The sequence below is a fragment of the Phalaenopsis equestris genome, unplaced genomic scaffold (assembly GCF_001263595.1).
Source record: "Phalaenopsis equestris unplaced genomic scaffold, ASM126359v1 Scaffold000223, whole genome shotgun sequence".
In the NCBI taxonomy this organism is placed as follows: domain Eukaryota; kingdom Viridiplantae; phylum Streptophyta; class Magnoliopsida; order Asparagales; family Orchidaceae; genus Phalaenopsis; species Phalaenopsis equestris.
In genome coordinates, this window is record NW_018164665.1 from 2,201,271 (window position 1) to 2,213,520 (window position 12,250).

General features: G+C 36.8%; 3 protein-coding genes across 5 annotated transcripts in view; 1 reads left to right on the forward strand and 2 right to left on the reverse strand.

Moving 5' to 3' along the window:
- LOC110023196 (L10-interacting MYB domain-containing protein-like) overlaps nucleotides 1–3,513 on the reverse strand; it is a 6,821-nt gene extending 3,308 nt beyond the window's left edge. The window contains exon 1 of one of the 2 annotated variants that reach the window (XR_002293872.1): nucleotides 3,132–3,513. Coding sequence is in view for 1 of the 2 variants with exons in the window: in XM_020722486.1 (XP_020578145.1) it covers nucleotides 1,628–1,954 (327 nt within the window). In the remaining variant the exon portion in view is untranslated. Of the gene's footprint in view, nucleotides 1–1,627; nucleotides 2,039–3,131 lie in introns of those variants that run through there. The other variant, XM_020722486.1, reaches the window with a different exon arrangement.
- A 379-nt stretch (nucleotides 3,514–3,892) lies between these two features.
- LOC110023200 overlaps nucleotides 3,893–12,250 on the forward strand; it is a 10,932-nt gene continuing 2,574 nt past the window's right edge. The window contains exons 1-3 of one of the 2 annotated variants that reach the window (XM_020722491.1): nucleotides 3,893–4,177; nucleotides 6,821–6,890; nucleotides 7,332–7,417. In XM_020722491.1, coding sequence (XP_020578150.1) covers nucleotides 3,989–4,177; nucleotides 6,821–6,890; nucleotides 7,332–7,384 — 312 coding nt within the window. In that variant the 5' untranslated portion in view covers nucleotides 3,893–3,988 and the 3' untranslated portion in view covers nucleotides 7,385–7,417. The remainder of the gene's footprint in view (nucleotides 4,178–6,820; nucleotides 6,891–7,331; nucleotides 7,418–12,250) is intronic. The other variant, XM_020722492.1, reaches the window with a different exon arrangement.
- Nucleotides 9,970–12,245, reverse strand: LOC110023287 (N-acetyl-alpha-D-glucosaminyl L-malate synthase; the record flags this gene model as incomplete). Its single annotated transcript, XM_020722610.1, has 1 exon — nucleotides 9,970–12,245. A coding segment is annotated over one exon (1,341 nt), but the record flags the coding sequence as incomplete, so codon positions are not given.

A 12,250-nucleotide genomic window follows, 5' to 3' on the forward strand; every position in this document is an offset into this window, starting at 1 on the left:
ATGGAAATCCATGTCTCAAGTTTCTGGTAGCGAACTTGAAAACACGACTATCGTGAGCGCTTCCTTCCCATCCAGCCATGACAAAGGTAAAGCACATATTAAAATCACATACGGCCATAACATTTTGTGTTGGGGCGCCGCATCGGCCTATGTACGCAACTCTTTCTTCACTATTTAATCGTGCATCGACGTGTGTTCCATCAATAGCTCCAATGCAATCCTGGAATTACAAATATAATTTTTTATAAGCTGAAATATAATAAAAGTAGAAGGATGAGTGTAATGGTAAAAGACAGACCTTAAAAAATGGCATGTACCGGGGGTCATTTGCAATTTGTAAAGGAATTGAATTGAACGTTGGATCCTCAGGCTTTATTACCTTCTGGGCCAAACTAACAAGTGAGTTCAAACCGACTGAGAAATATCGGCTAATGGTTTCAGATGAATGTTGGAAACGCTCCATAGCACCTCTAATTGATTCATTTTGAGCTAAGATATATACAGTTATTCCAAGCACTTCCCTTGGGGTTGTTCTGGCAGAGCCATGAAAGCCATGATTGATCCGGAGTTCATCTAGGAGATCATGAAATATTTCTTGTGTCATACGAAACATATTAAAGAACCGTGCTGGATGGCCCCGTAATAACTCACCAACCCATCTGTCTCCTACTTGAGTTGAAGTCATACATGGGTTTCGGTCAACGTATTTGAGATGGTAATAATACAATAAGGTCAAGGTAAACGCGACTGTGCGAATGTGGTGGATATCTTCTTCATCCATACTACAAAATTATTAAAAATTAAATAAATTAACTTTAGTAATGAAAACAGAAGTATGCTATGAAAGATAAATAAAACACATGAACTTTGGGCAAAATAAAAACAATACATAATAAAATTGGACACACATAAAGAACAATCACATATAAAGGTCAATTGTCCAAAACATAAACAACGGAGATTAAAAAATTGTGCTTAACATAAACATAACATAGAAGATTAGAAAAGAAAGTGCATTAATAACTCAAATATTCAGACGTCCATAAAAGATCGCAAGTATTTCACACGGTATTTCGGTTCCAACTTCATAAAAAACTGTCTGATGGTTGGGTCTCGCAACACCTTCACGTATTGAATGTAGTCATCATCGTCTGCCTTAACATCAGAGTATGTATTCAAGACCTGAAGACACTCATCAATTGAGCTGTCCTGCGAAGAAGAAGACCGAGCTTTACATGTTTCAACTAGTGCATCGATAGTCCCTTTAATAAAAGCAACCCCTTTGTTCTTCTTCTCTACCCTGGGACGCTTGGACACACTTGTGGATTGAACATCTGTGTGCACATGGCTAGGGCGGTCTCCTGAATCACCTATCTGTACGGTATCCATCTCTTGAACTGAGCTGCTCAACCCTATATCATTTGGGGTAAACGCATGAGAGCCTGTAGCGACAACCCCAGTGAACATTCTATCTAGATTTTCCTCCATTACTGGATCAATGCCAACGAATTTAAATTTTTTGGCTGACGGCACTGCCTGTTATAAATAACAAATGTGCATTAATAAAGTAGTGTCAGGTCAATGCGAAATTAGATTAAAGAGAAAGTAAAAAGATTAAATTATAGACCTGTAGTTTTTCAGCCCACCATTCCTCTGGTGCATCTATTGTGCGCTTAACAGGATCCCAGCCCATTCCTGTTGATCCCTGTTTTAGTTCTTTCCATAGTTTCCAATCCTTCTTTAACTGATCCCATTTGTTCTTCATTTTCATGCGATCGTAATCTCTTCCAGTCATTTCTTTGAATTTAACTTCAATATTTCGCCACCCTTCTTTGTTAAAAAATGTAGTGGGTCTATTTCCCACCTCAACCTCCCTTACACATAAATCACAAAAGATTATAGTAACTTCTCTATCCCACATGGCCGATGTTCCAGCCTCTCTAGCTTTACTCATTGAGTTCTGTCAGATATATGGATGGGCATAAAATGTTTCTTTTCATGACAATAAAAATCATAAAACAAAAAGAACAATGTTTCATACCGCTATTGTACGTTTAAAATGTGAAATACACCATATAAAAATTGAGTGATACGTTTGTAAATCTTCCTAAATAATATTTATTTCTCATAAAGGTTTATTTATCTAACATGTTCTTGAGGGATGATTTCTTCTATTCTTGACTTGTAGTCTTTAAGTGTCATTGTTGAAATTAGAGTGAAAGCAAAAGTGACGGAAAATAACAAGTAATTGAAGAATTAAAATCATTTTTAATTTTTCTATTTTAAAGAACTAAATATCCACCAAAGTTTTAAAGCTAAATATCAATAGATAAATAATATAGGAGCACATGTTTCAAACTTATATGCTAAAATTTTGAAAATAGATTCATAAAACGTGCTCATAAGGAGGAGATGAGTGAATTCAACAAAGATGTCTCTGTTAATGTTTGACAATGGGACTTAACAAGACTATGTTATGAGTTGCATAAATTTAAGATGCATAAAATGTCTTTTAGAGTTGCAGAAAATGTCTTTTAGAGTTGCAGAAATTTAAGATGCAACAGGAAAGTGGGAAAGAGATGACAGTTTAGAGTTTTGTCTGCCAATTTGTAACAATATGATTAGCTCAGAAACATCTATATGTGAGCTCAGAAACAAAGTCAAAAAATTTGAGCAAGGCAGCAGCTAGGCAGCAGCTAGCAAAAAAAAATCTGCCAATTTGTAAATGTAATATCTGTATAAATTTCCCTCAAACAAAGTCAAAAAAAAATGAAATAAGTTCTATATGTGAGCTCAGAAACATCCAATTCCAAAAAATAATTGAGCAAGGCAGCAGCTAGCAACAAAAAATCAAGTACTCCAAACTAACGCAGCAGTAGCAAGCAACAAAAAATGAAGCCCAGAAACCAAAATGATAATCCAAGAGCAACTTCATTAAGGAGATCAAATCAATACAGTAAACCACAACCTAAAAACAGAAACAGTTAAAGCACAAATAACCAAAAACTTAAGTCTGCTAATACATAAGAGAAGCTCAATTGATGTTCAAGATAAATTGAAACTTTAACATATATAACCTCTGAATTTAAAAAAATATATAAACTTAGATTGTAAATAAGTTTTGTGACAACCTTGTGGTCTGTTGAAGAAAATCCGGAAGAACTGGCTGCGGAGAGAACTGCCTTTGACGGGAGCGAGAAGATCCGCAAGATCTGGCTTCAGACAGAGAAGATATGGCTTCGAACGGTGAAGAACCGGCTTTGACGGTAGGGAGACGAGAAGATCTTGCTTTGACGGTAGCGAGAGTACAAGATTTCGCTCCGACGGCAGCTAGAGGAGAAGATCCGGTTTCGAGGAGAACGAGAGGGGGAAGATCCGGTTGCGACGGGAGCTAGGGTAGCAGATCCGACTTCGAGGAGTGCGAGACGACGAGATCCACGTTCGACGAGAGCCCGAGGAGAGGTTCCGGCTTCGACGGGAGGGCGACGGGTCAGTTACGGCTTGCAGGGAAAGTGCTCGCGGAAGAGGAAGGATCACGGCTGGGTGGGAAAGAGCTCGCGGAAGAGGAAGGAAAAAGGAGAAATGCTATCGGGAGAGGCAAGGTCGCGGAGGCTTCAAACGAGCAGGCTTCGAACGAGCAGGCTTCGAACGAACAGGGAAGCTCGAAACGCGGTCCGCGGGGGTCAGCCCGCGGTCCGCGTGTTTTAGGAAATAAAAAACGCTGTTTTAAATAATCTACCAAAAAGTGCGAACCAAACGGTATGACGGCGTTTTCAAAACGCCGCCCGCACTTATAAGCTGCCCCAAACGGGCCCTAAATTATCATGGATAAGGTGTTGCATTTATAAATACCAAAAAATTTAGGGGCATGAATGTAAATCTTCCTATCTTCTAAGAGAGCGCGGTCTCTTGGTGCTTATCCTCAACAGTTCGCCCGCCTGTTCCCGATTCTCGGAGGCGAAGCCGCTGCGTGCCGGTGGGGCGGGGGATGGAAAAGCCGCTGGTGGGGACTGCTCGACGGGAAGGGCGAGTGCCGCTCTCGGATGTGGTTGCGGATTGCGTTCGCCGGTGGTTTCGGGATACCTTAGAGGAAGCCAAGGCCGGTGATGCCACGATGCAGGTTCTTGTTGGCCAGATGTACCAGAGCGGCTATGGGGTTCCTCGGAATGAACAGAAGGTGCGATTAGTATGGACTTGTTCTGTTTTAGGGTTTATCTTCTAGGAATCATGATTGATTAGGCTTCGTTTGATTTCCATTTCCCCGGTGTTATTATGGCGTACTGTATTTATATGTTTTGCTGAGACTTGAGTGATGGGATGATTGGTTCTTGGAGTTCTGCACTCCGGTTTGAAGAATTTGCTGGGCAATTCTTATTGTATTGATTTGATGGGAATCCCATAATATAGTGAAGAATTTGGGCTAGAGGATTCTATCGGTTCCAATTGCTACAAAGTGGAGGGTTTCTTCTACGAAATTTCTTTGTTGAATTTTTAAACGAGCAAGATCTCGCTCTTTCAGCTTTTCCGATCTTTTTTTGAGGATGGAAGCATGAAATAAACAAATTTTAAGGTCTGGAAATACTTTTTTGAGGTTCAGGAACAGGACTACATGCTCTGGAAAATCTTGGGTGCTTTATTCTTTTAGGGCATTTACATACATGTAACATGCCGCCTAATTCCTATGTATTTACATATCTAATACCTAAATTTGCTTTTTATATTTATATCACCCACATCTTTCACATCACATCAAACATACCACTAGTGAAATACATCTTTTAATACACATGTAAGGTGACATATATGTACAAATTGAAGTTTCCGTGTTATTGGATACGAAAATACATAAGAATTGAGTGGTATCCATGTAAGTCTTTCTATTCTTTTTCTTGTTAGGTTTGTTTGAATTTAGTAGTTCTTTTCCGTGCATGTGTTTTAGTGGATATGAATAGGGGGGTAAATGAGTCGAGCTTAAGCGAGCTCACGCTCGGCTTGTGTTTAACTCGCTATAAACTATCATTGTTCGTGTCAGCTCGTTTATATTTCAAGCTCAAAAAATTTTTTTGTGTTCGGCTCATTTGTTTAGTGAATCGAGCACAAGCTGTTTGCGAACAAGTCATTTTGACAGTCCTAGTCATGCAGCGTAGGATGTTAAGGGCGGGGGCGAGATTTGAATCTTATTATTTATATGAAAATATTCATTTAAATAGAATTTAATATATTTTTATTTTTTTTAATTAATAATTTTAATTGATTATAAATCTTTGTTTTCTTGTGGTCAAATAAATTATTTAAAAATAATACTTTATACAAATCAAACAAATCTTTGTTAGTATTTTGTTTGTTTATATATAAAGCGCAAATTTGTGTTCAACTTGTTACCTTGACAAACGAATTGAACACAATCTACTTAACGAGTTGAACATGAGTTGTTCGCGAACAATGAACTGTTTGGACAATCCTACATATGAAAGTGTAGTTATGCATGCTCTGTCATGGTTTTGTAGTAAGTGGTTGAACTTTCAGGTTATAAAGTAATTAAATTTCGCTTGAACTTTTCACTTCATTTGGCCTTTAAAATTCTCATCCCTTGTTTTTTTTCTGCATGAAAATAGTTCTGTATATTTATATTGTTATGCATTAGAGGTCCACATCCACATAAATTAAACTACATGTGTGCACATTTTTGCCTATTTTTAGGCCAAAGGCATACATTTATTCTACTTTTTATTTTGATTTGCCACACATAGTGACCACCGGCATGTTTTGTCATATGAAGTTTCATAGGGATCATACTAAAAGTTTGGAAATACAAGTTTTGGGTTAGAACACATTATTAAGCTCAAGTTTTGGCTGATTTTAGAATGCATTTAAAGTTAAGCAAAGAGACGTGGAAATGAAGCTCTGCTCATGATGGATTTCCTTTGCTGTCATATGTAAATCTTCTTTTTTTTTATCTGTCCGACAGTCCGAGAAGTAATCAGTAAAAAATTCTTTTAGCATATGGAAGGTACTATCTATTGTATTTGAAAAAGAATGTGTCCTATTTCTTTTGTTGAGTTATTTTAGTTTCTGATATGAGGGCAAAGGGGAACTTGGGATTAAGTTTGTAGAATTGCTGAGAAATTAAGTTAAAATTATGAATTTACTTGATTTGCCAGTTCTACTTGAGATTTGGTAAGAAAGGCTGATGGTACATTTAGCTGCACAACCAGTCATAAAGATTGTTTTAAAAATAATGAATGGAATGCGAATTGAATGATGAAAGAGAAATTATGTTGCTGCCTTTAGTTTGGATATTTGATGTTTTTTATTTTATTTTATTGGGTTCAGTTGTTTCCTTGACTACAACAACAACAAAGTCTTAATCCCACTACGTGGGGCGGTTACATGAATCCTTTTTCAATATTGCGTCCTATTTAGAGTTATATTTTCATTTAGTTCTAATAAATTAAGATCATTTTTTATACAATAAGCCCAAGTCTTCCTAGCTCTGCCTCTGTCTTTCTTAGCATAAGTCGAATCTAAAACATCTACTCTCTTAATCGGATCATCAGATGGTCAACGTTTAATGTGATCAAACCATCTAAGACGACTCGCTCTAATTTTGTCAGTCACTGGAGCTACACCAACCCTATTGCGGATATATTCATTTCGCATTTTGTCTCTATGTGTAAAGCCACTCAACCACCTAATCATTCTCTTCTTGGCAACACTTAATAAGATTCTTCACTTTCTTTTCATGTCATGGTGTTTTTTTTTTAAACTTTCTTTCTTAAGCTTTTGCCTCTTCCAACCCTGTGTTTAATTTGTTTTTTAGGCTAATGCATGGTTTACGAAAGCTTCAAGACACCGGTCCTCTGTTTGGAAGGTTAGCGAGAAGCATCCAGGTTAGAGCTGTTTGTAGGCTAGATTTCTCATTTCCGAAATGTCTAAAATAAAAAAAAGGGAAATTTATATACATAGAACACAATTCTTATGTATTTACATATCTCACACCTATAATTAAAAAAGGGAAATTTATATACATAGAACGCAATTCTTCTGTATTTACATATCTCACACCTATACTTTCATATTTACATACATAGCACTTCGGTGCTTTAAACCTATGCTTGAAAATGTGTATTTCACTTTTAAAAAGTGATAATAGTGCTATGTTTGATGTGATATTAAACATTTATGTTTGTGTGTAAATATGAAAGTTTAGGTTTGAAATATTAAGTACAGAAAATGTTGCTTGTTGTGATTTTTCTTTACAATTCCCTCAAATTAGGAGCATCATTTATCCTGCGTTGATTATTCTGCTGAATTTTTTTTTTAATTTTCAGGTTATAATGCTAGTGACTCTGATTCTAATGAGACGACCATGGAGAACAGCTAATTCCTGTTCAATATAGGTGCACTAATTGGGGGCGTAAGTTTGTATTACATTAGGAAATGAAAAGAACCTTTGCATTGGTGATTGTTTTTCTAAATTGAACTATTGTCTTGCAATTTGCATTGAGCTTCGAGTCACACCAGAGACAACCTAGCATTTGTTGTAGGTCTATCCTCTATGTTTTAACAATTGTGCTCGTCTCGTATTTCAAATAAAAAAAAATAGATTACTCATATGGCATTGGACTTTTATTAAAACCTAAATTACTTGTTTTTCTTGCAAAAGTTCGGGTCAAAATGCAATTTTCATTTCTTGACCTTTACATGTGTGATACAATCCTATTTTTGTTATTGCTAGTGTTATCATCAACCAACGCAGATATAAATAATCGCAAACGGCATACTAGAACTGAAGGAGGGGGTGGGGGGGGGGTGGGGGTGGGGGTTGGCTGATTTGATGTTGGAAAATTGATAATCTTGATATTTTTTTTGTAAAGTTGACATGGATGTGCTTTATCAAGATTCAACTTTTTTCATGGTGGATACTTTCACTCATTTTTTTGGTTTCATTTTTCACTGTAAATTTTACCTGTTAATGCAAATGAACTGTTTCGGTGGAGTGTTTTATAGTGATTGAACCTGCTAAAGTAAATGACTTGTTTCGGTGAAGTGTTTTAGTGGAGATTGAAGACTAGGTTACGGGGGTCAATAATGTGCTCGCCAAGCCTTCTTTACTTGAAAAATCTGGGTTCGGGCTGGCCTTGATAATTATTTAGTCGGATTTTGATTAGGAATCCTAACCTGTTTAATTTTTCGTGTCAGATTTGGGTTGACCCACCAATCCTAGATTGATATGATAACACAAAATTTACTTGAAACTAAAAATTGACCCAAAATCATCTTGAAATCGACCAAAATAGCTATTACTCTTTGTTAAAGGCGGGTCATGTTTGGGTTGGTTTTTCTGACCCATTTAATATTCAAGTCAATTTCGGGTAACCCAACCGCCAAGCTCGATTTGACACCTCTTGCCTAGGTTGGTTTGTATATTTATCCCAAGCTTTTTGGATTTGGCCCCCCTTGTTAAAGAGGAATGTATCTTAAGGTTTTTCATACTTTGCTAAGTTGAGGTGTTGGCTAGGTATGATTCTGGACCTATGTGGTTGGCTGTACTGTTTAGAGTATTTGTGAATATTGAACTTTATAGCTTTATATTACTTCAACTTTGCTTGTCTATTTTCGCATACATGCTTAGTTCAATCGTTTAATGATGAATAATGTCAGTAATTGTGCGATTAGTCTTATTGTCACGACCCGACCTGATATTACCTTTATACGGTAATAGATTATACCAAGTTGATTGTGCAACAAATTATTTAGCCTAAGATCTATTTGAAGGAATTTCTTTTTTCTTCTAATTTTCATCACACAAAGCCACTTAGTCACCGATAATATTATAAATATAAGGCTAAATATCATCATCATTTTAAATTTTATATATACATCAAAACTATTTACATCCAAAATATTTATATACATTGATCATGATTTTATAATAATTCCAGCAAAAAATACAGATATATTATAATCACTAAATACACATAATATATGTCTCTATTAGCAAATACTAGTAGTTCACTCCACTGGATCCTTTCCATTCTCTGAAAACATGTAAGTAATAAGAGTGAGCATCCACAGCTAAGTAGGTTACACGAAATGTACAACTGAAATCAATGCAAAAAAATAAAACAATATGCATGATTGCATTATAATCATATTATGTATGCTAAGCAAATAAGTTTGTAGGTCATTAAATACGTATATGTATACTATAAGACATGTACTCATAATATAATATCAAATCACAATAGTAGCTATATAAAAAAAAGCATATCATCAAGCACAACTATCATCTCACATGTACTATACAAGTTAGGTGATCTGAATACTCATATGTGGTGTTTTTCATGTACCAATCATAGTAAAACATATACAGTATCATGATATATCATATCAGTAAAAACTATCAATACAATCAGTCATATGGCAGAATACACTCCAAATGTATTGCCCAAAATTTGTCTGAAATTGTCATATTTCTAAACAATGGTAATTTAAAACGTCATCAATATCAAATATCAACATTGTTAGAGGATTGCATATGCATTTACTTCATCATCAAGGCAGTAAACCATGATTGCACTGCCCTACTATAATAAAAAATAAAAAAAATTATTAAATAAAGTTAATCTAAAACATTAGAAAAACCTTATTTCAGCATCATTAATTAATAAAATATAGGTTGTTCTTCAGAAGTCTGACAGTACACTTCTACATTAGTGCTCAAAAATTGCCTAAAATCATAATATTTCTAAAGAAATGTAAATTAAACATCATAAAAATCTCAGCATTATTATAGAATTACTTAAAAATTTTCTTCAGGATTGAGGCAGTATACTCCCAATTTACTGATAAAATATAGGTTAAATTGAAAAAAAAAATATATGAAATAAAATTAACCTAAAACACCATAAAACATTAATTTCAACTTCATCAAAGATTACATACTTATTTTCGTTAGGAATGAGATTGTACACTTCTAGTTTACCACCCAAATTTTGCCTAAAATCCTCACATTTCTTAACAAAAAGAACCTAAAACATTATAAAAATCTCATTTCAGCATTATTAGAGGATTACATGCAAGTTTACTTGAGGTTTCAAGCACTAATTGGTAGATTAATCCACAATTTTTTCCTAAAATCAAGAAGTTATCAAATATAACCCAAAACACAATAAAAGTTTTATTCATCATCATAAAACGATACAATATGCATTTTCCTAAAAAAATCAGGCAGTAATTTCCAGTACACTGCCAAAGTAAAGCCTGAAATGATCAATTTCTTAACAAAAACCGCTTAAAGCATCATATATTTTTCATTTGATAAACATAATATAAGTACATGAGAATCATTCACAATTCAGGCAATACACACCCAAAATACAACTAAAAATTAGCAACTCAAATGGAGTATTACATAGAGTATTCCAACAAATGTACTTGAAACATCATAAACATCTGCTTTTAGATCACATGGAGTTTTATGTAAGAGTTTTCTCAAGTAATCAAAATACAACATTTATCACCAATACAATTTGCTCACACTGCCAAAAAAAATTAAAACTTTATTATCTTAAAATTTGATTGGCTCTGCTGGTGGTGACGAGAATGTTAGACTGGAGCTAGGACATCTCTGGTTAGTGAAATGCTCAGACTGGGAGGAACGCAATTGAACTAAGACCGACCTTAGTACCTATAAGATTGATTTCTTTTGAAGGTGATAACAATGTCGCTCAAATATATAATTATGTCACCAGTTCGTCGTAAAAAGATGAGCTCAGGCTATGCGCGGGTAAATGATACTCTTGTTGTATTCTTTATTTCGGGTCAGGTTTATGTGAGGCTCATATTCAGATGTCGACGTTATTCTGGTGGTTTAATAAATCTGGTCATGTGTCATTGTTTTATTGGTTTCCGGATGTAACTCTACGTCCGGATGTTGAACGTGATATTTTTTCCTCATCCCTATCTCCCAAAAGTGGGTACTTACAATAATGAAAGTCACTGATGCAAATGAACAATCTTTCATACGCCGACGCCATTTTTGTAGCCGTGTAGAGATGAATAGCTTTGTTTCTGGCATATTCCCCTTTCTTCCTAAGAACAGCTACTCCATCCCCAAAAACTGTAAAAATCGATTCTTTTAGTGAGTCGACAGTCGGCTGAAACATGTACCCAACTTCTGAACCCACAATGATGGAGCCAGTGATGCTTGCGAAGCGGGTTCCCATTACAGGCACCCCGCAAAGCATCGCTTCAATGAAGGTGTGGTCCAATCCCTGCGCTCTGAGAGTTGGGTTTACGAAGACATCGAGTGAGTTATAGAATTCAGAAAGCTGGGCTTGATCCAGAGGACCGAGAATGATCAGATTTGGGTTCAAATCCTTGTATCTATTTGCCCATGGCCCATCCCCAGCGACCAGAAAGAAGACACTTTTGTTGAACCTTGAATCTTCCATGAACACCTTTTTCAGAGATTGGAACATCAAATGATGGCCTTTGTCTTTCACCAATCTCCCCGCCATTCCTATCACAAGTTGGGCACTTTCAGGGACTCCAAACTTACTTCTGAAAGTCTTGATTTTCCGAGGCTTGGGCTTGTAGATTTCTTCATCAACGCCATTGATGATGATATGAACCCTCTCTTCTGGAATCATGTAGACTCTTTTGAGGACGTCGCCAGCGTGATCACTAGTAGCTACATGGTGGGCGTAATTGCGGAAGAACTTGACCTCCTCAACGACTTTACCAAGCTTAGCGGTGAAAGCAGAGTGGCGGGGCTCATTGGGTTCTCGAAGGAGGTCTTGGACGATGTCGGAGTGGATGGCCTCATAGGCGATGCCATGCCATGAGACGGCGAGGTTGGTGAGATTCCGAGCACGGCCGTGGAAAAGACCGACACTTTCGGTGTGGACTATGTCGAACGGCCTGCCGGTGGAGTTTTGAATCTGGAATTCCTTGAATACGAGAGCTTGGTTGAGGTAGCCACCGGGGCTCGGCTGGGTTGGATGGAATGTCAGGGATGCATTGGAATACCAAGGAATGGAGGAGTTGGGGAAGGAAGAGTTGGTGGTGAAGACATGGACATGGTGGCCGCGGCGGGCAAGTGCAAGGTGCAGAGTGAGGGCGTGGCGCTCGAGGCCGCCGGCGAGGTTCTGACGAGGCCAGCGTTTGACGAAAAGAGCTATTTTGAGGTGGCGGGTAGGTGGGTTGGAGGAGAACGAAAGATGGTTCCATGAAGAAGGGAAAG